The sequence below is a fragment of the Neovison vison genome, chromosome 4 (genome assembly GCF_020171115.1).
Source record: "Neovison vison isolate M4711 chromosome 4, ASM_NN_V1, whole genome shotgun sequence".
NCBI lineage: Eukaryota > Metazoa > Chordata > Mammalia > Carnivora > Mustelidae > Neogale > Neogale vison.
Genome location: NC_058094.1, coordinates 59,745,290 through 59,772,513, shown reverse-complemented (window position 1 = coordinate 59,772,513; position 27,224 = coordinate 59,745,290). Strand labels below are relative to the sequence as shown.

At 37.3% G+C, this 27,224-nt stretch overlaps 1 protein-coding gene and 1 non-coding gene across 6 annotated transcripts; both read right to left on the bottom strand.

Moving 5' to 3' along the window:
• Positions 1-4,398: 4,398 nt before the first annotated feature.
• On the bottom strand, positions 4,399-26,800 carry ELOC (elongin C). 5 transcript variants are annotated; one of them, XM_044245442.1, is made up of 5 exons: positions 25,704-25,785; positions 19,235-19,272; positions 17,398-17,451; positions 12,495-12,638; positions 4,399-6,253 (listed from the first exon to the last, which is right to left on the bottom strand). In XM_044245442.1, exons 1-5 carry the CDS (start codon positions 25,757-25,759, stop codon positions 6,063-6,065), a joined length of 483 nt encoding a protein of 160 aa, XP_044101377.1. In that variant the 5' UTR covers positions 25,760-25,785; the 3' UTR covers positions 4,399-6,062. The 5 variants fall into 5 exon arrangements, with proteins under 5 accessions (XP_044101377.1, XP_044101380.1, XP_044101378.1 ...); XM_044245445.1 differs by lacking the exons at positions 19,235-19,272; positions 25,704-25,785 and adding an exon at positions 26,728-26,800; XM_044245443.1 differs by lacking the exons at positions 19,235-19,272; positions 25,704-25,785 and adding an exon at positions 26,553-26,650.
• On the bottom strand, positions 6,397-6,503 carry LOC122905725. The gene has a single exon (XR_006384416.1). It is a non-coding gene; the product is annotated as a U6 spliceosomal RNA (small nuclear RNA).
• Positions 26,801-27,224: the final 424 nt, after the last annotated feature.

Genomic DNA, 27,224 nt, shown 5'->3' with positions numbered 1-27,224 from the left:
AGCAGCTGTTACATTTTATATTCACACCTGCAACTTTTTAAGTTGCAAGTTTTTACACATTTGGGCCAACATTTATTTTTGTTCTTTTAAAAAATAGCTATCATAAGTATCTTATTGTGGTTTGTTATTTCCCTAAAGACTTATGACATGAGGTTTGCATTTATTGTTGGTTATTTCTGTATCTTCTTTAGAATGTTTATTCAGAGACTATTATTTTTCATGGGAGAACATCAAGAAGCTGGATCATTAACAACGTTCTTGAACCAAGCTTTCCTTCCTTTCCATTCAGTACTCTTCCCTACAAGTGGCGGACTAGATGACGTGCAGATATCTCCAGTTGGCCTCAGACTAATCTTTTATTTCAATAATTACGTATCCGTAATTAAGACATAAAACTTAAGGTTGCAGTGGAACATGACTGAGACACTACCTTTACACACCAGCGGGTTTGCTTCAACTCAACATTTACTGAATGCTTGCAATGTAAAGGTACTGTGCTGGGTACCAGGAAAGGTAACAGAGCAACACCCCTAAAAAATAAAATAATTCTCCCCCTTCATTCCTACTGTTTTACAATCTAGTTTTTAGAAGATGTGCATAAGGCAAAAATTGCCACTAGGAAAAGAATGTTAACAGTTGCATTAAAAAACAAATAACATAAATTCTTTTAGTTTCACAAGCTTTTGGCCTTTTATAACTTTAGTATAGCCATTTCACTAGTAAGTGAAACTTACTGGATTCAAATCTTTAGGAATAGGTTTTCATTAGAGTAACTTCAGTGTTAAAAAATGGTATGGTACTTTACCAGATAGAGCCTGTTCTTGCCCAGAATAGTCTTTCAATATGATGTTGGAAAAAAACAACATTCCAAAATGCTGGAAGCACTATGCTTAAACCCTGTCTACTTTGAGCAAAGTAACGGAGATGTGCTACATTGTAAGTGAGCAATTTTATAAAACCCATTTGAATTACAACTTTGATGCTGCTACATTCTTCTTTTTGGTTTTTGTGACATGCCATGATACCTAAACCAGATTAGTGGCTACATGAGAAAGCTACTCTAATTCTTCTAGTTATACACCTTCTTCCAGAATGAGCCTGGCCATTTACCTTTATTCAGTAAGTTTAGATTAAAACAAAACAAAACAAAAACACACCAAAAAACATTTACTGGCTATTGCAAAACATTTAAAGAACAGCATCTCACACTAATGAGCCTATTCAAAAGAACACTTATTATAAGCTCTAAAGTCTGGAAACATTTTGAGCAACAATAGCCCTAAGTGAAGGATAATGTTCATTTGGATAGAAATGTTATATATTTAAGCATTTACTATTTCATAGGCACACCTCATGCATTACCTCCCTATCTCAATGCTGCCATTTCAATATTCTGTTTATGTCAATATTCTAACAAACATGACTTCCTTTTCTGGATGTAGCTGTCATAGGTCATGTCTAGAATCTAAGCAGCTTGTTTATTCTAATTTGAACTATAATCTGAATCTAGAACCTCACCATAAATTAGCTTGTGACTTTCTTGGACTATAAGTTTAGTCTTAGTTCTTCATCAAAATAAAAACCAAATGGCAAAAGGCAACATATTGGTTGATCCAAATGACGGCTGTAAGAAACTAAAGAAACATGCATTTTCAAAAGTGGATGAATTATGGAAAGACAAAAAATGTCTGAAAAAATCTGAAGAAAATGTACTTTCCAATTCAAAATTATACTTGACATGGGATTCACAGAAATGACACTACACTGACTCAAAAAGTAAAATATATTTGGTAAATCTGCATTAAACTTAACATGCCTTATAGTTAAAAATCCTAGTGATATATTTCAAAAAATCCAACAGTGGAACTAGAGCAGTTGGTATGCATAGACATAATTAATCACAAGCCTTACTTCATGATGTAAAAGGCTGATTAAAAGATTTTAGACCATTCTGATTGAATAAAGTCATGAAATTCGAATTTTTCATATCCTAAGCTATCATCATATACATGCTTCTCTAATGAAGCAATAGATCTTACCACAAATAAAGGCCTTAACATATAAACTTATATCTAGGTAAATATTGTAAGACACTTTTAAAAAATGACTGTAAGCATCTAGTACTACAGAGGGGTAAAGAAATCTAATTCTAATGCCCCTGGGTCCTATTTAAGAGTAACAACTAACACAAAACGTATAGAACAATTTGATGATTAAGATGAAAGTTTTATCTTAAAGAAACTTTAAAATTTTCAACAAGGATACCAAGGCCATTAAATGGGGAAAAGAATAGTCTCTTTTAACAAATGGTACTGGGATTTCCACATAAGAAAGAATGAGGCTGGATCATTACCTCACACCATATACGAAATTTAACTTAAAATCAAAGGCCTAAATGCAAAAGCTAAAATCATAGAACTGTTAAAAGAAAGTATTTGCAAATGACTTAGGGGCACAGAGGGACCAATTAAGGGAATGTGGAGGAAGGAAACAATATTCCAACAGGGCATTGGAGGGGGGAAACTTATTTTAACCTAGAGATACATGAAGTAAGTAATTTACACATGTATCTGTTCCAGCGTAAATTACTGATTTAGGGTATGAATGAAAAATGAGTTTTGGGTTGAGCTTGCATTACATAATACTGGTTTGAAAACAGCCAATATTCCCTTTATATTAACAATTATTGATAACCAAAACTAAAATTGGATTTTCTTTATGTAGCAGGCAATGGAAAACTATAAGGATTCTAAATTAATTCTAATTAATATATGTAGTACTGATGTACAGTATTTAATAATCAAAAGCAACAAAACTAAAAAAAAAAAAAAACAGCAAAACTGAAATTTAGTTTTAAGAGATGTAACAACAAAGCCATTTTCTCTCACTTGTAATCCTAATCTTATCATCTGTATTGTTTGCAATCTTGGATTTAAGCAATATCCACAATCTTGTTTGTTCATTAAAAAAATTAATGTGGTAAACATTATCACCCTATTAATGTGTAGTCTCCTAATTTTCTAAATATGAAATTAAGGCCCAGTAATTTGTTCAAGATCACACAGCTAATTAACATAAGATTCCAGACTTTCCAAAACTCCCAGTTTTGTGCTCTACCATACCAAAAATACTTCTGAGTTAATAAATATTTGCTTAAACCAAGAAATCATTAGGTACAATATTTGAGTTTAATTTAATAGAATTGTAAAATCTTGGCACATATATGACTGGAATGAAAACAGATTTATATACTGCAAATAAAATGCGATATAAAAATCAATGGCATTTACTGATTTCTAGATCTTAAATGTTTTATCAAACTCAGAGATAACCAATCAAAAGCTCAACTTAGCACTACTAAGTCTGGATACATCCAAACTTCGTTAAGTTGTATGAAATTTATTTATAGAAAATTATATAGACAGGAATTTCTAGGGTTAAACACCCATAAGTCTTTAACAGCAGTTTTTTTTTTTTTTAAAGATTTTATTTATTTATTTGACAGAGATCACAAGTAGGCAGAGAGGCAGGCAGAGAGAGAGGAGGAAGCAGGCTCCTTGCCAAGCAGAGAGCCTGGTGTGGAACTCAATCCCAGGACCCTGAGATCATGACCTAAGCCGAAGGCAGAGGCTTAACCCACTGAGCCACTCAGGCACCCGTAACAGCAGTTTTATATTAATTCTCAGAATATTTGAACTATTTTGAAAGAATTGGTAAATTTAGCAATACGGCTCACACTAAGACAACCATTCCATGCACTGCAAGATGTCTCTAAATGTACTTCTTTTAACATGAGCTGAATTTGTATTTTTTTTTAAAGATTTTATTTATTTATTTGACAGATAGATATCACAAGTAGGCAGAGAGGCAGGCAGACAGAGAGAGAAGGAAGCAGGCTCCCTGCTGAGCAGAGAGCCCGATGCAGGGCTCGATCCAAGGACGCTGGGACCATGACCTGAGCCGAAGGCAGAGGCTTTAACCCACTGAGCCACCCAGGCGCCCCTGAATTTGTATTTCTTGGTATCAAGAAGACTTCAAAAGTAAGGAGACTGTCATTTGTCAATAATTACATGAAAGATAACCAACCTAAAAATCATAAAGTAATCTTAGTATAGAATCAAAATATTAACTGAGTAAAACAGAATTTTGTGGTAATAGTTTGCGTGTAGAAAAAAAAAGGTTGGGCAGATTTGCCCATAATTTGGCAAGTAAACTAATTACCAAGTGTCAGAAAACTGTTTTCAATGCTATATAAAATGATCTCTTTGATTTAACCAAATAAACATTCTTGCTATTAAATCATATGGCAAGATGTCCTGAAGCAAGCAGTTTCATGAATTCTCAGGAGAACGAGAAAATTCAAGTTAAAAAGATCAAACACCAAGTGTTCATCAAACCTTTCAGTCAAGAGCCTTTATTAACATGCAAGTATCATTTGCCGCAAGATATACAGTTTTTCCTAACCTTTCAGTTCTATTTCAGTATTTTAAACTTAAGGCTACTTCTGGATCTCATACATAAAGTAACCTACTAAAACTGGTCAAAGTTAAATTTTATTCTAGTTGTCACTTTGACCTTTAAGATTATCATTTAGGTTTTTGACATTATTTGTCAGCAAGTAGCAGAATATAATTCTTGTACTTGATAATCTTCTATACTAAAATATGTACCAGTATGTCTTGAGAAGTTACTAAAATATATGCAATTAATATATTTAATTGCTTTCAGTAAGCTGGAAAGTACAATGTTAGGTCTTCTATGAGGAAAAATTACTTTTATAGATCTTGGTTGCTTATGTTCTTGGCAGGTTCCAGAAAAACTGGTCCATATTAAACCAGTCTCAAAGACCTAAGCTGAAGGCTTAACTATGTATCTCCTATAATGACAGCATTACTGAACTACTAAGTTAGAGATAATAATAAACGCTACTCCAGTGCTCCTTTTCCCATGCCTAAGCAGAGGTGCTCTGTCAAGTTTTTCAAATTTCTTGTGTGTTTAGTATAAAAGCTAAATGACCTAACTCTGATTTAGGTAGAAGACCCACAGATTATGGGTATCACACTTATTGGGACATATTTTAATTAACAGAAGATAATTCATATACTATATCAAAGTGCATCCTAAGATTTGCACTGCATCTCTCAATGTTTAAAAAATTTTTATAACATTTCAGTTGGTGGAGGAAGACTGGAATAGTTCAGAAAAGTCTAGCTTTTAAGAGGTAAATAAAGTCTGTAATGAATCCTTTAAAACATATTTAAATAATCAAAAGTGCAGTCACAACAAGGGACTATGTAAGAAGAATGAATATTGCAAAGGAAGCTTTATAGTGAGTGGAATACAGTACTTTGGATTGGCCAAAATGCACAATGTACATGAAATCAGTCATGTAGTTTACTTGTTGACCATGTGGCTACAGTTCAAAAAGTGATTGCTCCAAAAGCTATTCCTAGTAATCTTCCAAAATCGCTTTTAAATAAAGTTCTTAAATTGTAGCAATAAACAAAAAGACAAGATACACTTAATACTGCAGTTTATCAAAAGACACATAAGAAATGTCAACTCTTATGTCTTTGACAATTATAAAAATCAATGTTCTGGCTAAGTTATAAACATGTTTATCATGAAATTATTTGCATATCTCTAGTAATGCTAACAACAGTTTTAAGATCAGAATAGGTTTAAAAAAAAACACTAAAAACACAAAAATACATAGCCCCATTATTTACCTGTAGAATGTGTTCATTTATGCTTAACTTTCAGTATTTACTATTTCACCACTGCTCTAATTTTAAAAATCACATCCAAAGGATAAGGCAAAACCACCTACGAATTGGCATATTTGTTTATTTCTCAATTTGTGAAAATGTCCTTAATTTGTTGATGTAGCAAACAAATTTCAACTCTGATTGCTATGCAAAAGAACAGAAGATAATCTGCTTTGCAATGAACTTTAAAGTTCAACTGCACACAGGCAACATGCTATATATGAAAAAATTACTAACTGAACTACAGGTATTAAATACTGAAAAAAGTTAACAGTTTATTATAATTTATTTTATTTAACAATCTAGGAAGTTCGCAGCCATCAGCAGTTCCAGTGCAATTTCAGGTGCAATTGGGAATTCAGGAATCTCTGTGGAGCTGTTAGTGTAGCGAACCTTGTAGGTAAAATACATGCATACTTTTGATAGCACATGTGACGGGATCTCTCTAAAATTGACTTCATTAGTTTCGTTCTCAGCAAACTGACCTGTAAAAGAAAAGGAGTATGTTTGTTACAGGATGAATGAATTCACATGTTGAGAAGTCCTAACTCTCAGTACTTCCAAAAGTGACCATATTTCGAGATAGGCACTTCCTCCTCCCTGCTCTTTTCTGTTCAGAAAACATTTTAAAAATATGGAATGCTTCACAAATTTGTGTATCATCCTTGCATAGGGGCAATACTAATCCTCTCTATATTATTCCAGTTTTAGTATAGACGCTGCTTAATGACTCATGGATGGGGTCTTTGAAGAGGTAATTAAGACAAAAAACAGGATTACTAGAATGGACCCTAATCTAATATGACAGGTAACCTTGTAAGAACAGGAGGTTAAGTCAAAGCCACACAGAGGGAAGAAAATGTGAAGAACACAGGGAGAAGTCAGCCATCAGAGCAAGGAAGAGAGGCCTCAGAAGAAACCCTACCAATACCCTGATCTCAAATTCTTACCCTTCAGAATTATGAGAAAGTAAATTTCTATTGTTTAAATCACTTAGTCCAAGGTACTTTGTTACAACAGTCTTAGTAAACTAATACAATGTGAAAAGAATGAACCCAACTAGCATCAAAAGAAAGACGTTAATTGATTTGAGTATAAATATAAAAAAAACTTTATTAAGATTGCAAATGAGATTAATCAAGACTGAGTTTTATTTTATTTTTTTTATTTTTATTTTTTTTTAAAGATTTTATTTATTTATCAGAGAGAGAGAGAGGGGGAGAGAGCAAGCACAGGCAGACAGAATGGCAGGCAGAGGCAGAGGGAGAAGCAGGCTCCCTGCCGCGCAAGGAGCCCGATGTGGGACTCGATCCCAGGACGCTGGGATCATGACCTGAGCCGAAGGCAGCTGCTTAACCAACTGAGCCACCCAGGCGTCCCAAGACTGAATTTTAAAATTCTAATTTTCTTCCAGGACTTTGGACACTTTAGCTTTTCCTAAGAATCATGGTGGCATGATTAAGTGAGGGTGAACAAGATACAAAAAAAGACAAATCTTTTAGAAGATTCAGTTTAAGGAATCAAATCTTTATGGATCATTAGGAGCCCTGTGCTATATGGAGTTGCCATGTAAAAATAGATAATAAATATAATACTATTTAAAAGCATTTTTAAAAAGATTTTATTTATTTATTTGACAGAGAGAGATCGCAAGTAGGCAGAGAGAGACAGATAGAGAGGGGGAAGCAGGCTCCCTGCTGAGCAGAAAGCCCGATTCGGGGCTTGATCCCAGGACCCTGGGATCACGACCTGAGCCAAAGGCAGAGGCTTTAACCCACTGAGCCACTCAGGTGCCCCAGGATTAGAGAATAATCTATCAAATGAGCTTGAAAGGGGTGTCTGGGTGGCTCAGACCATTTAGTAGCTGCCTTTGGCTCAGGTCATGATCCCAAGACTTCTGGGATAAAGCCCCATGTCAGGCTCCCTGCTCCATGGGGAGCCTGCTTTTTCCTCTCCCTCTGCCTGCTGCTCCACCTGCTTGTATTCTTTCTCTCTCTCTGTCAAATAAATAAAATCTTTAAAAAAAATAAGAAGGCAACAAAAAAAATGAACCTGAGAAATCTTGTTATTATAGAAAGTAGTACAGCTATCCAAGACTACCAGAGCCATGTCAAAAGGACATGAGACCAACCTGATGTGGCTCCTTCTGGCATAAAAATGGAACAAATGGTACAATTTGAGCACCAGTGACAAAGACTGCACTAGATTAAAAAGCATCAAATAATAAAAAGTCACATGTTGAAAATGATACACAAAAAAATCCAAACAAAAACCAAAATACTCTTTGCTACTACAGGATGCTGAAGAATCATTTCATTACACTGAAAAATTGTATGTAAAGGGAAAAAAAGGCATTTATTTTTTCTTTGCTCTTCAGAGTTATATTTCAGGATAATCAAATAGTTCTTTATAATAAGAATTCTAACTAATAAATGCAGAAGAAATTTTAAGAATTAGAAAAGCACTGTTTTGTAATTCCAAATGAAGTAAATCTCAGCATTAATTACAATGAACACTAAAAGCATTATATGGAAATCTGACCGCAGATTGTTCATAGATCAATCAGCTTACTAACCCTGGAACTCACTTATTAATCTCAACATCACTAAAAAATTGAGATAACAGGAATACAGTGGTACCACCTATAAAGTATTCTTGCCTAGAAAAATGAACTGGATTCTAATCAAGCCTCTAGAGTTGTAATTATAAACTTACAAGATTAAATATTAAGTCTAATTTAGATGTGGACATTTTACAAATAACTGTGTTTTTCCATAAAATTCATGGTCTGAAAAAAAGGGAGAGTCCTAGGGAACTATCATAGATTTTGCAAGTCAAATGACACTAGCAGGGAATAATCAGCCTGAAATACTCATAAAAAAATGATAACAGATGAAATAAGATTGGCAAAACACTGATAAAATTGAAGATGGATGATAGGTACATGGAAATGTATTATACTACTCTACTTTTGTGTGTGTTTTAAAATCTCCATAGTAAAAAATACAGACAAGGAATTACAAGTGATCTCAAATAAAAACAACCAACAAAACTAAAAGGCAACATACGGAATAGAAGATACTTATAAATGACGTCCCTGACAAAGGTGAGTAACCAAAATATATAAAGGACTTATAAAACTCAACACCCGAAAAACTGAACAATCTAATTAAAAAATGGACAGAAGACACGAATACACATTTTCCCAAAGAAGAGACAGATGGGGGCATCTGGGTGGCTCAGTGGGTTAAGCCTCTGCCTTTGGCTCAGGTCATGATACCAGGCTTCTGGATCAAGCCCTGAGTAGGGGGAGGGAGCTCTGTGGAGCTCTCTGCTCTGTGGGGAGCCTGCTTCCTCCTCTCTCTGCCTGCATCTCTGCCTACTTGGGATCTCTCTCTCTGTGTCAAATAAATAAATACAAATCTTAAAAAAAAAAAAAGACACAGATGGCCAACAGACACATGAAAAGATATTCAATATCCCTCATTATAAGGGAAATGCAAATCAAAACTACACTGAAGTATCACATCTGTCAGAATGGCTAAATTCTGGGTGGCTCAGTCAGTTAAGCATCTGCCTTCAGCTCAGGTCATGATCTTAGGGTCTTGAGATCAAGCCCCCACTGGTTCTCTGCTCAGCGGGGAGCTTGCTTTTCCCTCTACCTCTGCCTGCCGTTCTGCTTATTTGTGCTCACATATTCCCTCTCTCCCTAAAAAAAAAAGAAGAAAAAAAAAAAAAGAAAAAAAATCTAAAAAAAAATAAAAGAATGGCTAAAGTCAACAACATAAGAAACAACAGGTGTTGGCAAGAATGTGGAAAAAGGGGACTCTTCTTGCACTGTTGGTGGGAATGCAGACTGGTACAGTCATTCTGGAAAACAGTATGGAGGTTCCTCAAAAAGTTAAAAATAGAACTACCTTATGATCAGCAATTGCACTACTATGTTTTTACCCAAAGAATACAAAAATACCAATTCAAAGGGATACATGCATCCCAATATTTATAGCAACATTATTTACCATAGCCAAACTATGGAAAGAGTCCAAGTATCCATTAACTAATAAATGGATAAAGATGTGGTATGTGGTATGTATTCGTGTATGTGTACACACACACACACACACGACTATTACTCAGCCATAAAAAATTAAATCCTGCCATTTGCAACAACATGGATGAAGTTAGAGTATTATGATAAGCAAAATAAGTTAGAGAAAGAAAATACCATACTATTTCACTCTTGTATGGAATTTAAGAAAAAAATCAAACGAGCAAAGGGGGGGAAAAGTAGAGAGGCAAAGCAAGAAACAGACTCCTAACTTCAGAGAACAAACTGATGGTGACTAGAAGGGAGGTGGGTGGGAGGATGGGTTAAACAGGTGATGGGAACTAAGGCATGTACTTGTGATGAGCCCTAGGTGTTGTATGGAAGTGCTGAATCACTGTATTATACACCTGAAACTAGTATCACGCTGTACAGTAACTAATTGGAATTTAAATCAAAACTAAAAACAAAACAAAACAAACAAAAAAACCCCAAAAAACCCCCCAAAACAAACAAGGGATCTCAAATAGCCAAAACAATCTTGAAAAAGTAAAATAAAATTAGAGGCCTCACACTTCCCCATTTCACAGCTTACTCCAAAGCTACAGTAATGGAAATACTGTAGCATTAGCACAAGAATAAATCAATGGAATGGGGCACCTGATAGGCTCAGTGGGTAGACCTTGATGTCAGGGTTTGGAGTTCAAGCCCCACATTAAGTGTAGAGATTACTTAAAAAAAAAAAAAAAAAAGAAAAGAAAAAAAAAAAGGACTGTCAATGCAAGAGTTGAGAACCCACAAATAAACCCATATAGCTATGGTTAACTTATTTTCAACAAGGTGCCAAGACCCTTAAATGGGGGAAAGAATAGTCTCTTTAACAAATGGTACTGGGAAGCCCATGTAAGAAGGAATGAGGCTGAGTCATTACCTCAAATCATATACAAAAATTAACTTAAAATCAAAGACCTAAATCTAACAGCTTAAATCACGGAACTGTGGAGGCCTGGGTGGCTCAGTTGGTTAAGGTCTGCCTCTGGCTCATGGCATGATCTCAGAGTCCTGGGACTGAGTTCCGTATAGGGCTCCTTGCTCAGCAGGGAGCCTGCTTCTTCCTCACCCTCTGCCTGCTGCTCCCCCTGCCTGTGCTCTCTCTGTCAAATAAATAGGTAAAATCTTTAAAAATAAATAAAATCACAGAACTGTTATAAGAAAATATTTGTAAATGATGTCTAATAAGGGGTTAGGGTCCAGAATTTATGAAAAACTCTATGACTCAGTAACAAAAAGACTCACAACAGAACTGAAAAATATTTAACAGATTTGAATAAACATTTCTCCAAAAATGATATGCAAATATATAGCAAACACCAGAAGCGATGTTCAGCATTTCCCTAGCAAGTCCTTAGGGAAATGTTAATTCAGAATAACAATGAAGGGGGCCTGGATGGTTCAGTCAGTTAGGCATCTGACTCTTGGTTTCCGCTCAGGTCATGATCTCAGGGTCTTGAGATTGAGCCCTGCATTGGGCTCCATGCATAGAGGGGAGCCTGCTTAAGATTCTCTCTTCCTTTCCCTCTGCCCCTTCCCTTGCTCATGCTCTCTCTTAAATAAATCAATCTTGAAACAAAATACTAGGAGAGGGGTGCCTGGGTGGCTCAGTGGGTTAAACCTCTGCTCTGCTCAGTGGCTTAAGCCAGGGTCCTGGGATCAAGACCTGCATCAGGCTCTCTGTTTAGCAAGGAGCCTGCTTTGCCCTCCTCCCCCTCTGTCTGCCTCTTTGCCTACTTGTGATCTCTCTCCCTATGTCAAATAAATAAATAAATAAAAATCTGAAGGAAAAAAAACAAAAACAAAAACAAAAACAGGAGAAACCACTTCACACCTGTTCGGATGGCTAGAATAAAAAAATAGGAACATAAATGTCAGTGAAAATGTGGAGAAACTAGAATACTCATACAATGGTGGTAGGAATGTAAGATGGGTGCATCTACTGTGCATTTTGGTAGTTCCTTCAAAAGTTGAACATAGTATTGCCTTCAAAAGTTGAACATAGTATTGTTCATGCTCTAGAAAATTCCAAGCCTCAAAAAAAAAAAATTTCTTTGAGGTTAAAAAAAAAAAAAAATATTGGGGTGCCTGGGTGGCTCAGTGGGTTGGGGCCTCTGCCTTCGGCTCGGGTCATGGTCCCAGGGTCCTGGGATCGAGCCCCGCGTCGGGCTCTCTGCTCGGCAGGGAGCCTGCTTTCCCCTCTCTCTCTGCCTGCCTCTCTGCTACTTGTAATCTCTGTCTGTCAAATAAATAAATAAAATCTTTAAAAAAAAAAAATATCTTAAAGGAACAAAGAAAGAAAGAAAGAGAATGTTAAGAATATATGTTTGGGAAGTGGTAACTTCTAAAAAAATAAACTGTATATGTAATTAGCACAAATCACCACTAGTGTTCTTCTGTGGTGAGGAGATTAACGATGGTAACTAAGGTAGGGAAAAGAGCCCTTCCTAGGAGGGGTTCCTGAGTTCCTGAAAACAGGAACTGGCAGAAATCAATTTTTCCAAAGCAACATAATCATGCAATAATGTCAGAACAGTTATTGTCTCATTTCATGTTAGGAGTCACTTAATTCAAGTAAAAACACATTAACAGTGAAGATTTATTAACAGAAAATAAAGAAATGTACCTACCTGGGCCACTCAACATGGCTTTTATTGTTCCGGATGTTAGTGCATGTTCTCTTTTTACAATAAATTCATGACCATCCGAAGATATCAATTTGACATACATGGCATCAGGGCCTTCACACCCACCATAGGTTTTCTCTTCTCCATCTAAAGTAAATGATTTTTCAATCACAAAATTAAAAATAAACAGGTTTACCAAGGTTAGTATTTGACTAACTCAAAAGAGAAACATTTCTGGATGGTAACATCTGCCAAGATTTTAAGATTTTTTTAACTCTTTGTTTTATTATTACCTGAACATAGTCCAATGTCAGAATAAATTACATTCAAGGATGTTACTTTGGATAAAAATTTACCAGTATTCTTCAAGGAAGTATTAACATTTTTTTTTTTTTTGGTGAACATAGCAACATGTCCAAATTTGAAAGCTTAAACAAATTTTCAAATAGTAAAACTTTAAATTAAATCATGGGGAATACTCATGTTTAACATAAGATGCATTATGTGCATTTATGAAAGAATGTTTGTATGCCATATGATTTCAACTTCTCTGACAAAGCTGCTAATTCTTAAAGTTAGGGCTTCTCTTTAATCAGAATCTTTACTCTTGATCCATAAAAATAATGATCAAAAGCTTTTATTATAGCTGATTTTAAATGATTACATGACTGAAGTAAGGAATATAGACAAATACCAGTCTTTGAAATTCAAAGTAGAGGTGAGGAGATAGTGTAGATGTAACTCTACTGCCAGCTACCCTCACTGCCACCACGCTAGCTTCAGCCACAGTAGCTAGCTCAATGTAACTTTTTTGGGAATCTGTATTTTTTGTATATCCTTCTAAGAGCTTTCTAACACCTATAACTTTCACAGAAAATTTTAATTTTTATGATTACAAATATCTGAAAGAAAGTATCTTCAGGCGCTTATTCTAAAAATTTAGAATTTTTAGAATAACAAAAGAAGTACAGAGGATAAAGTATTCAAGCTACAAAGATCCATTTATTTATTCATTTGTTAATAATTAATTTAAAAATCCCTCAAATTAAGACTAACAAATATAAAAATCATTTATGTACTACTGCTGCCCAAAATGTCTAATCTGAATCTAATCAGGAGTAAACATTCAGATAAATCTAAATTTTAAAGTGTCATGAAAGACTTCACTCCTCATGTCCCCAAAAGTAGGGAACTACTTAAAAGAGACTAAAGAAGCAAATTAACACAGTAAGTGATCCTTGATTGGATCCTGGATATAAAACACAGGGATACCTTGGAGATACTCAGTTCTAGACCACACAATAAAGCAATTAACTCAAAGGTGTGTCAAATGAATTTTCCAGTTTCCCAGTGGATATAAAAAAGTTACGTTTATAGTGTACTATAGTCTATTAAGTATGCAGTATCATTTTATACCTTAATTTAAAAATACTTTATTGCTGGGGCGCCTGGGTGGCTCAGTGGGTTAAAGACTGCCTTCGGCTCAGGTCATGATCCCAGGGTCCTAGGATCAGCATCCTAGGATCGAGCCTTGTATCAGGTGCTCTGCTCAGCAGGGAGTCGGGTTCCTCCTCTCTCTCTGCTTACTTGTGATCTCTTATTGTCAAAAAATAAATCTAATCGTAAAAAAAAAATTCTTTATTGCTAAAAAATGCTAACCACTGTCTGAGTTTTCAGTGAGTAGTAACCTTTTTGCCAGTGGAGGGTCCTGCCTTGATGTTGATGGTCACTGAATGATCAGGGTTGTGGTTGCTGAAGGCTAGGGTGGCTGTGGCAATTTCTTAAAATAAGACAAAAGAGAAGTCTGCTGCATCGATTTAACTCTTTTAGGAACGATTTCTCTGTCGCACGTGATGCTGTTTGACAGCATTTGATCCACAGAACCTCTTTCAAAATCAGAGTAAATCCTCTCAAACCCTGCCATTGATTTATCGACTAAGTTAATATCCTAATTCCTTTGTTGTCATTTCAACAGTCATCACAGCATCTTCACTAGGAGTAGATTCCATCTCAAGAAACCACCTTCTTTGCTCTTCCATTCTATGCAACTCATCCATTCAAGTTTGACCACGAAACTGCAGCAATTCACTCACATCTTCAGGCTCCACTCCTGATTCTAGCTGTTGCTGTTTCTACCACATCTGCATTTACTTCCTACACTGAAGTCCTGAACCCCTCAAAGTCCTCCATGAGGGCTGGAATCAACTCCTTCCACAATCCTGTTGATACGTTGACCTCTTTCCATGAATCATATGTATTCTTTTTTTTTTTTTTAAAGATTTTATTTTTATTTATTTGACAGAGATACAGTGAGAGAAGGAACGCAGGCAGGGGGAGTGGGAGAGGGAGAAGCAGGTTCCCTGCCCAGCAGGGAGCCTCATGGCTCAATCCCAGAAATGACCTGAGCTGAAGGCAGAAGCTTAAGGACTGAGCCATCCAGGCACCCCAGGTTCACATGTATTCTTAATGGCATCTAGAACGGATGAATCTTTTCCAGGTTTTCAGTTTACTTTGCCCAGATGCAGCAGAAGAATCACCAACTGTGGCAGCTATACCTTATGAGATAGATTGCTTAAGTAATAAGAGTAGGCTTAAAATATTCAGTAAACCATGCTGTAAACAGATGTGCTATCATCCAGGCTTTGTTGTTCCATTTATAAAGCACAGGCAGAGTAGATTTAACATAATTATGGGCTCTAGAATTTTTGGAATGGTCAGTGAGCACTGGCTTCTACTGAAAATCACCAGCTGCATTAGTCCCTGACAAGAGTCAGCCTGTCCTTTGAAGATGTGAAGCCAGGGACTGAATTTTCTCTCTAGCTGTGAAAGTTCCAGATGGCATATTTTTCCAATACAAGGTATTCCACCTCCATTGAAGATCTGCTGTTTAGCGTAGCCACCCTCATTAATTACCTTAGCTGGATTTGGGAAACTTGCTGTAGATTCGGCATCAGCACTCGCTGCTTTACCTTCAGTTTTATGTCACAGAGACAGCTTTTGTCCTTAAACCTCATGAGCCAGCTTTTGCTAGCTTCAGACTTTTCTTTTACAGCTTCCTCAACCTCTCTCAGCCTCCACAGAATTGAAGAGTCAGGGCCTTGCTATGGATTAGGCTTTGGTTTAAGGAACTGTTGTGGCTGCTTTGATCTTCTATACAGACCACTCAGACTTTCTCCATCAGTGGTAACTCTGTTTTACTTTTTTATTATTCACCTGTGCACCAGAGTAGCACTTTTTATTTCCTTCAAGAACTTTTCTTTTGCATTCACACCCTGGCCAACTGTTTGGCACAAAGGGCATAGCTTTCAGCCTGTCTCAGCTTTTGACATGCTTTCCTCACTAAGTTTAACCATCTCCTGCTTTTGACTGAAAGTGAGAGAAGTATTTCACTTGAATACTTAAAGGTCATTAATTAGCCTACTGATTTATTAATTAACCTAATTTCAATTTTCCTGTCTTAGGGAATAGGGTGGTCTGAAGAGCTAAAGGAAGACCTGGCTGGTGCAGCAGTGAGAACACATACAGCATGTATCGATTAAGTTCCCCATCTCTGTGGGCATGGTTCACGGGATGTCACAACAACTACCATAATGACATCAAAGATCACTGACCACCACAACAAATATAATCAATAGTGAAAAAGTGAAATATTGTGAGAATTACCAAAACGTGAGAGACATGAAATGAGCAACTGCTGTTGGAAAAATGGGACCAACAGATGTGGTCCACACACGGTGGCTACAAACCTTCAATTTGTAAAGAAAAAAACAAAACATGCAGTATCTGCAAAATGCAATACGAAGCACAATAAAACAAGGTATGTCTATAACATACTTGCTATAAAGAACACTACTGACACAACTGGGAAATTCTGATTGTGGACCTAATTATGAGAAGCCTACCCCAGTATTTAGGTGTGAAGTGAAATGGTACAGAAAAATACGCATGTGTGTGTATATGGGTATATAAATATTACACACACAAGGAAAGCAAATGTGGCAAAGCATTAGCAATCACTGAAGGCTACATAGTGTATCATTTCTGCAATTTTTCATAATAAAAATCTGGGAGACTCCTAAGGATGCAAGTAACTTGTAAATTATAGACTACTCAAGCATACAAATATTTAGCAGGTTCTGCCCATCTCTTAGAAAATAAAAACAATTTTCAATTAAATTTATAATTCTTGCATTTTTTGCAAGAATTTAAAGCACTTTTTATGTTTGTTGGGAAAGTTTCTAATTTAAGTTGCTATTACTTACTAGGAATCACAAATTATACTTGGCACAAAATATTACTTATCTGCCTTTCAAAAATAAATACAGGCATACCTTATTGTGCTTTGTTTTATTGTGTGTTTGCACTTTTTACAAACTGAAGGTATATGGCTACCCTGCACTGAACAAGTCTGCTGGTGCCATTTTCCAATAGCACTTCTCACTTGTAATTCTGGCAATACTTCAAACTTTTCATTATTGTTTTTGTTATGGTGATCTGTGATCAGTGATGACTCACTAAAAGCTCAGATGATTAGCATTTTTTGGCAATAAAGTTAAATAAAATAAATAAAACAAATAAAAATTAAATAAATTTAAATAAAAATTTAATTAAGGTACTATATATCTATTTTTACACATAATGCTACTAGACTATAGCACAATATAAACCTAATTTTTACAAACAGGAAACCAAAAAATTCATTTGACTTGCTTTATTGCTGTGGCCTGGAATCAAACCCACAGTATTGCTGAGGTATACCTCTGGTAAACAAATGCTGTGGATTTAACTAATTTTAATCTAGTCTGATCATTTTTTTACTTGCATTCACCAATGTAAAAGGTCTATCTTTGAGGAAAAAAACCCAGCTTCTACTAGTTGAAATATAAAATTACTTTATATAACTTACCCATTATGTTCTTATGAAATTCTACTTTACTTCCACAGGAACTTTGGTAGTTTCCTGAAAATATAACAACGCTATTTTAAGATTAATTCTGGAGTAATATGTTTTCACCCATTACTATATAACGTCCTTGGTATTACAAAATCAAGGACTCTCTCTGCTATGTAAGAGTTTCCCAGCCACCATTAATATGGAACAGTATCAAGTTTCTGAACATCTGAGAAAAGATGACCACCTTCAGAGTAATAGTCTAAACACAGATTTGGTTTTTTTCCCCCCTTAACTATTTTGAAAATTATTTAAAAATACAGATGTTGTTCCTTAAGAGTTGAACTGAATTTGAAGGAGACTGCTGGCCTTAATCATCTCTTTGTATATTTATATCTACTAGATAGTAGTAGAAACTAAAGCACGTATTTGCTGAATGAATGACAATATGATAAATCCAAGGACATGATGTAGCCTTCATAAAAGGGCTAGCCCTCGTCTTATGTAAGTGTGGCATTTATAATGCATTTTACTGGGCCATCCTTGATGCAAAAGGTTATCAAAGTTCTGAAATTTAACAGCGAAGTGGTAGCAAATCTTTACTATTTTAAGAAATCTTAAAAGTTTTTAGAAGTTTTTATTTATTTGAGACAGAGAGAGAGCACAAGCGGGGAGGAGGATCAGAGGAAGAGGGTGTAGAAGACTCCCCACTGAGCAGGGAGCCCAGTGTGGGGCTCAATACCAGGACCCTGAAATCATGAGCTGAAGGTAGATGCTTAACTTAATGAACCACCCAGGTATCCCGAGAAATCTTAAATCTTACAAAATAAGATGAATGCTAAAGGAAAAGGGCTCATGTTGAGTAATTTTAATTTTCATATCATTTCTTCAAGGAGTATTTCACTTAAACCAATATATTTATGTTATTAACAGGAAAAGATCCTGTTCTGTGAGAAATCCCTAACCAGAATTTTATTCTAGCTTTAAAAAAGGGCCAAGAAAATGAACCATAACATTTTAGAGCAGGAAAGAAACCTGGAGATAAACTGTGTAATCCCTCATCTTAAAAATGGTAGCATCACTAATGTATATGGGGGCTGAACGATTTGTTCCAGGTAATGACAGAGTGAAAGTAGGAATCAAATCTATTAGTCTAGAATACCAAGCATGGAGGGGAATATTTAAAGTACCATATCTAATAGGAGGTAAGGGCAACAGTGGCAATGTTACATCATTACCAACAATTTGAGGGGCTAAGGAGTGGTAAACATCGCCTTACATGACTTGCGTACATTATTTTAAAATAACACTTACAAAAGGGAATTATTATTCCCACTTTAGAGGTGAAGAAACAGTAAGAGGTTGCCACTGGCTTAAAGCTTCTATAGCTTAAGTGGCAGCATAAGGATTTAAAGCTAGGTAGGTTTGCTTTAGAGCAAACACCACTTTCCATTATTCCATATTACCATGGTAAACAATTCTGGCTCCCATTAAAACTTTTCTACTACTGTTAAGAGCTCCTCATACAGATCCTTAGATACTTATCTAAAACTTAAACAGTACTATGTCACTTTATAAGAAGAATAGTAAACAAAAATTCATTGGTCATTATTATTTTTTTCTGTTCACTGCTTTGTAATCTTTCTTCTAAAAAAAAAACGAAAAAGGAAAAAAAGTGCTAGAAGAAGAACTTTGAGTGCCAAGTTTCTATCTGGAAAATCTCTAGAGCAAAACATCTAGGATGTTTATTTAACTAGCAGTAGCTAAGCAACCATGCAAAGTCACATCTTAGAAGCCCTCTGGGTAGCAACAGCTTCTCTATAGACTTCTTAATATAGTAAATCAATCTCACCATTTATACGACAAAGGTGGAGAAGGGACTCGCCGTCACTAAGAAAACAGTAAATTAACATTAACAGTTAAAAGTAAATCCTAATTCTTATGTAGAAGTTAAAAATATTTAAAATACAATTAAAGTTAGAAAAGCATGTGACTCTTGATCTCTGGGTTGTGAGTTTGAGCCCCATGTTTGGTATAAAGATTACTTACATAAATGAATATTTAAAAAAGGGGGGCACTTCGGTGGCTGTCAGGTGTGATCTTGGGATTGAGCCCTGCATGGGGCTCTGTGCTTGGGATTCTCTCTCTCCCACACCCCCTCCCCCAACTCACTCTTGTGAGCAGCTGCACGTGCTCTCTCTCTAAATAAATCTTTTTTATTAAAGACCATTATGAATTTTTTTTTCTTTAAATTGTATTTATTTACTTATTTGATAGAGAGCTTGGCGGGGGGAGAGACAGCACAAGCAGGCTGAGCAGCAGGGAGAGGGAGAAGCAGGCTCCCTGCTGAGCAGACAGCCCCATGGGGCTATTTCTCACAACCCTGGGATTGTGACCTAAGTAGAAGGCAGACACAACCAACTGAGCCACCCAGGTGCTCCATAAATAAAATCTTAAAAACAAAACAAAACAACAAGAAGTGTAATAGAACCAAGCAGCTCATAAGGGAACAATGGTCAGCCTGATGATTAGTTCTTAACTCTGTTAAAAACCAGGATTAATTTGGAAAACAAAGTAATACAAATGGACAGAAGTTAGAAGGTAATTCCAGTTTGTCAGAAGACATCAAACTATCCTGCCCAGAATGTCCTTATAGTGTCACTGGATTTATGGCTCTCAAGAGGAGTTAAAATTCTCAATCTGGCCTCTTTTAACACAACAATACCCCTATATTTAGTTCTTGTGTAAGCAGTCTTAATACTTTTAGCAAATGGTACCCTCCCCCATTTTTCCTCCACTGTGGAATTCATAGTTTTTTTCACTATTAGATGTAAATGCTTGTAAGTTTCTCTTTTTAGATATATTTTGTCTTGCTTACTAGCTTGATGTTTCCACAAGGCAAGGAGGTTCTTTCTCTTTGTGACCAAGATAATCAATACAAGGTAATTATGTGGTAATGTTAACAATGTGAAGCTTCATACAATAATGTTATCTGCCACTGACACAGATAGTACTATTCTGAGCTTTCTAACAGAATAAAGTTATTCAATGATACACTGTTTTTTACAAAGATTGATTATGTTTTTGTTTTCCCATCATGCTGGCATTCTTTCTAGGAAAGAAATATTTAAGTTGATGGAAATATTTTGGGCTATACTGAAGGGAGGGAGTGACTAAAGAAGGAGACAGTATTCTACCTTTCACAATAACATTTAGTCAATATGAATTCTAATTCTGAAGATAATTTTTATTTTAAAGACTTCAAGGACATAGTCACATTTTATGAAGTTATGGTAACTAAAACATCAGTCTTCACAATTTTGCACTGACTATCATAAACTGCGAATTAAATGCAAGAAGCATGTGTTCCTGTACATGATTTCTGGAATTTTAGGTTTCCTAGAACTAATTCAGTTATCTGAAAATGTTTGTTTGATAATGTCCTCAAATCTCCTAGGGTTAAAACTTGTTCCCAAACACCCAAGTTGAAGAACATGTTTTGTTCTCAGTGGCAGTCTACAGTACATCAAAGAGGGCAGTTCTTCGCTTTTACTAAGGGAGTCTATCAGGTCCTTTAAAGTAAAAGCACTGACCACAATTTCCGATCTGTTTTTGATGGTTAACAATTAGTCATGGCCTAATCATCCTAAACGATCAAGTTTTTATTACTAGAATAATGACTCAACTAGGAATACTCAGTAATCAACTATATTATAATATTTCATTAGCAGGGCTTGGTTTCTACAAACAAGCCCTCTGCCTGTCATCAACTGTGGGATCTTGATTAGCAGAGATTTGATATTTGAGAACCCTATTTTAGACTGGCCATAAATGATCAATCAAAAATATTTTTATACAGGGTGGTGCAGACCACAACAATCATTACACTGATGTTAAGTGGTCTCCAGATCACTGGGAATGAAGGTTCTTGATTATTTATGTTTTGGTAAGTTATAGCTGTTTCATGTCAATTTACAAGTGGCAAAATCATAAATAAGACTTTCGTAAATCCTTATACTGGATTCCTAAGTATTAATCCAAGAAATAATCTGCCCACAAAATACCTTTTACAAAAATGTTCACACAGAAGTTTTACTCAAAGTAAATGAGAAGCCACCCTGACGACACACAGGCTGTGATCTATCTGTGCAGAGGAATACCATTCACAACAAAAAGGAATGATCTACTGATACACAAGACATGGGTGAATACCAAAAATATTATACTGAATGGAAAAACAAAAAAAGTACACACTACATTATTCCATTTATATGAAATTCCAGAACAGGCAAAATGAACTTATGGTGAACTTATTGCTGCTTCTGGAGGAATGATTAGGGAGAAGCATGAGGCAACTTACTGGAAAATTAAATGGTACACTGAGCATTCTAAGATACGTTAATCATATCTCAATTAAAAGAATAAGGTTAGAGTAAGATTTTTAAGAAATTTATTATTTTTCTTAAATTTAGATATCAATTCAAGTGGTTTTTCTGTCTCATTAACCTTTCAAAAGATACTTAAGCTAATAATTAAACTGACCCAAATTCTCTAGGTTTGGAGAAGCTAATAGATCGGGAGTAGGATTTGGGGAGTCCTAAAGAAGTAAACCTGGAACAATGAAACTTTTAAGTGAAGAGCCACAAAAGGAAAGTAGCTTTTGATCTGGGTCTCAATGGATGGAGGTGTTTTTACCAAGAAGAACTGGAAGGAGAGGGAGATCCAGGCAAAATAAACAGTATGAGCCAAATCAGGAGAGGGGTGGGGAAGGCATGTACACAAAGCCACAGTGTCACTGCAAGTCCACATCTGAATTTCTACTCTCCAAATTTCTATCTTGAGACCCTGATAGGTTAAAGTGATAAGACTCCTGTTTATCTCTCAAACACAATGGACTAAACTGTCTAAAAGTTTCTTCCAGCACCACCATTTCATGTTAATACTCATCTGAAATTCCCCCTCCCTCTACCAATGCCTATAATTCCCAATTTCCCATCTTTATTAAATTTTTTTTTAAAGATTTTATTTATTTATTTGACAGAAAGAAATCACAAGTAGATGGAGAGGCAGGCAGAGAGAGAGAGAGGGAAGCAGGCTCCCTGCTGAGCAGAGAGCCCGATGCGGGACTCGATCCCAGGACCCTGAGATCATGACCTGAGCCGAAGGCAGCGGCTTAACCCACTGAGCCACGCAGGCGCCCTCCCATCTTTATTAAACAGAGTTGTTGCCCTCAAACAGCACAGGGCTCCAGACTGCTACATGCTTCCACGGAGTCTGTCTGCCTCACCCCTGTAAATTACCTAACCTGTCTTAGACAATGATCTTCAAACTCCTTTGTTTTCGGTTAAAAAGGTTTGAACAAATATTCCCACTATGTAATATCTAATTATAGATTTTAAATACTATAAAATCCTAGTAAACAATCCTCCTAGTAAACTAGTTTTTCTACTCTGAAAAAATCCTAGCTTCTCCTAAACCTCCAATACCTTCTCCTCCTCCTTGCCCTGACAACTTATTTTATCAAGAAAACAGAAAGATTATCACTTCAATTGCCTTGTTTTTCCATCTTCATCCTACCTGCGTCTATATACCATATACTCTGTCCACCCTCCTGTTTCAAAAGTTGAACAAAAAAGGGGTGCCTGGGTGGCTCAGTGGGTTAAGCCTCTGCCTTCAACTCGGGTCATGATCTCAGGGTCCTGGGATTGAGCCCCGCATCCGGCTCTCTGCTCTGTGGGGAAACTGCTTCCTCCTCTCTCTCTCTCTTCCTGCCTCTCTGCCTACTTGTGATCTCTGTCAAGTGAATAAATAAAACCTTAAAAAAAAAAAAAGATGAATAAAAAACCATCCTTCCGGGGCGCCTGGATGGTTCAGTTGTTAAGTGTCTGCATTCGGCTCAGGTCATGATCCCAGGGTCCTGGGATCAAGCCCTGCATCAGGCTCTCTGCTCAGCAGGAAGCCTACTTCTCCTTCTCCCACTCCCCCTGCTTGTGTTCCCTCTCTCCTTTGTGTCTCTCTGTCAAAAAAATAAAAAATCTTTAAAAACCAACCAACCAACCAAAACCATCCTTCCTATTCAAGGCCAACCTTTCGACTTAAGCACACCTCTCTGAGGACTTTGGGCTGTTATTATTCCCATCAGCACATCAAAATGCTAAATAATCACTACCATTCACTTCTTAACCCACTCTGATCAGACTTCTGGCCCACTAGTACATTCAAGGGGCTCATCTTATTTCTATTACTTTACTTGCTTTCATGGTGAATTTTTAATCCTTATCTAACTCTTAGTAGGGTTTTATAGATGACTGCTCCCCTCCTTCCCCGAACAGCTTCTTCCCTTAGTATTACAGATGCCATACCCTCCTGGCTTTTCTGCTTCAATCCCTGTTTGCTCCTCTTTCGACCAGAGTGCTCCCAGTCATCTGCCCTCTTCTCCATTAATCCTCTCCACTTGATGTCCTCTAGTCCACAGGCTTAAATATTACCCATTAAAAATGACCCCCAGGGGCACCTGGCTGGCTCAGATGGTTAAGTGTCTGCCTTCAACTCAGGTCATGATCTCCATGTCTTGGGACTGAGCCCCCAAATGGGCTCCCTGCTCAGTGGGGAGTCTGCTTCTCCCTCTCCCTGTGCTCTCTCTCAAATGAATAAATAAAATCTTAAAAAAAAAAAGACCCCCAGATAATCTTCCTTCCTAGCTTGACTTTGCCCCTGAGCAACAGTTGTGGATATCCAACTTGCCTACTTGCTACTTGCTTATTTGATAATAATTATGAAAGTCCTCATTTATTCCTATACAAAACTCTCAATTTATTCCTCAGAAATCAGTGTACCCTCCTGTGTTCCTTATTTCAGTAAATGGTACTACTGTTCACCCAGATGCTCAGGCAAAATAGTTGATTTCTCAATTTTTTTTCTGTCCTAGGGGTGAAGGCAAGACCTACCTGGCTCCATCTTTAATTATATTCCAGATCACACCATTCCTCACAAACTTTTACCTTACATCTCTAGTTCAAGCTACCACTTCTCAATTGGACTACTACAAGCCTCCATAGGAACTCGTTTCCTTACTTTCCTCCAACTGGTCTATTTGCCACCTAGTAACTAGTCATCAAGAACAGAAATCAGGTACCATTCCCCTGCACAAAATCCTCTAATGCCCTCTCATTACAAACAGAAAAGGGACTATAAAGTTGTAATTATTTAGACTTAGCTAAGTACTCTATTTTATTTCTCATCATTCTTATTTAACTATGCTCCACCACTATGGCCATTTTCGTATCATAATAGGTTAAGTTCATTCGTTTCTTAAAGTCTTTACATTTATACACATACATTATACATTTATAGTTACTGTTATCTTAAAAGCTCTTCCATATTCCCTGAGAGAGGCAGGTCTTCCTTGCTCACTCTCCTATCAAAATTAGACACCCCTACCCTAATCACCTAATTTGACTCGACATAACTCTAATCTTGACCTAATTTCTTCACATTTATCACCACTTGAAACCATATTTGCTTATATATATACTTATTGCATCTCCTCTCTTTCCCCAAGCTCCATGAAGGCAGGCCTGGTAAAACAGCTAGCATATAGCAGGTGCTCAACAAGTATTTCTTGAGTGAATGGTACTATTATTTTCTTAGTCACCAAGGCTTGAAATTTCAGGCATCACTCGATGGGCTTTTCCTGATCTTACTTAATAATGGAAGAGTAAATCCTTATTAACAACTAAAATCCATATACACTTATCAGTATAAATGCAAAAAGCTTCCAGATTACTTAACAGTACTGGAAAATCTGTATTAAAAAAATCCAAACACCGGGCGCCTGGGTGGCTCAGTGGTTAAGCCGCTGCCTTCGGCTCAGGTCATGATCTCAGAGTCCTGGGATCAAGTCCCGCATGGGGCTCTCTGCTCAGCAGGGAGCCTGCTTCCCTCTCTTTCTCTCTGTCTACTTGTAATTTCTCTCTGTCAAATAAATAAATAAAATCTTTAAAAAAAAAAAATCAAACACCCAAAAAGCACTTTATAAGGTACACTCAAATGTTACTTTAGAGCTTGATATACAAGGCTCACTATAACTTCTGCTACTGTCTAATTACATTACAGAATTATTATAAAGGTAATGAAACTGGCATCTACAAGGTGAAATAAACATGCTTATAAAAATATATATATTTTGAAATGGTAGTTACTAGTTAAATTTCATACTTAGGGAAAAAAATAATAGCCATTAAAAATTAAACATGAACTCCAGATCACCACTGGCAATAAATAAATATCCACCATGACAGGGCTCAGGGCTGTTTCCTTACCATTTTGTTTCCAGAATGAATGAATCCATGTGTGAACTGTAATCTTTCAACATCATGAATTACAAATATAATGTAAACGAGATCATCTCGTTTATCATCTCAGTCTACTAAACAGAAAAGGAAACAACTATTTGAGGATCAAAAAGCGATTTAGCAGTTTGAAAAAAAGGATTTTAAAACTCAAACTAAAGGATTTCGGTTGTTTTCTACACAAACGTGAAAAAGTAAAATTCAAAATAGAAATGCTCGCACGAATGGCATGAACTTTACAACTGTATCTTACGAAAGAGATTTTAGTTCCATAAGATAAACTTAACGGCCACTGTACTAGATACCTTTCAGACAAAACTGGAAAGCAGATGCACGACAGTCCCAAACTATCAAGTCGGGCACAGATCGTCCGACAAGTTGCCCAGAAGGTAAACGTCCCGGGGTCCTGCCGCTGGAAAAAGAGGGCTGTGACTGTGAGAGTCACTCCTCTGACTGGGGACCGACTCCAAAAAAAGGACGCATCTGAATGCACACGGGGAAAGCAGAAAGGAAGAGCGACAGGGCTGCCATGCTCCTAACTCCACCCTCCCGGCGCTCAGCCCCGGGAAGGCCCAGACTCGCTGGCCGCCGCCCCTCCTTTCGCCCTCTCCCGAGCCCACCAAGCAGCGCCTAGAAAGGTCCCGCCGCCCTCTTCTCCCCTCCCCCAAACCAGGAGCTGAGAAGGCCCGGGGAGGTTAAGAGCTTCCGTTCCTTCCCCGCCCAAATGGGAAGGGGTGGATCGCGAGCGCGCCCAGTACGAGCCTTCCTTGTCTCCCACGCGGATCCGGAGTTCCGTTCCCACCCCAGCCCGAGACTCACTCGTCAGTCCTGCAGCCACCACAGCCACCGCGCCGGGTCCCCGCGCACCGCCACAGCCCCTACTCCAGGGCCACCCCCCCACCCCAGCTGCCTGCCGCCGTGGGTTCCGGGGCAGTTAAAGGAATCACTTCCGCCGGGTCACGGATGCTTTATGCGACGCGCGGGAGATTGGTACCTGGTGAGGCGGGGACGCCGTCTCTTACCCGCTTCCGTCTACAGGAAGTGCGCAGCGCCCCCCTCCCTTCTCCTACAGTCCCACTGGCCAACCTCGGAGGACCGCGGTCATTTGCAAATCCCAACCAATCCAGTTCTGGGTCTTCTGCTTCCCAGCATGCAGCACCGACTCTGATACTATTTCTACCCGGACATCATTCTCAGAGAGGTGCTCGGGGCGGGGTGGGGGGGGGAGGCGGGTTCCGAGGCAGCACTGCATCCTGGGATTTGTAGTTTCTCTGAAGGCCACTGTGTCTCCGCGGCCGCACTGCTTCCTGGGACTTGTAGTTTCTCACGTTGAATGTTAAAACTTTGGTAATTTTAGAGGTTGTCCAGGGGTCCTTCTGCGGGTCGGAGATAATCTGCAGAGAAAAGATTGAAAATTGGGAGTACGGTTTCTATGCTAACAAGATCGTGCTCTTTTAGAAACACCATCTGTCTTTTTGTGAAAAATTGCAA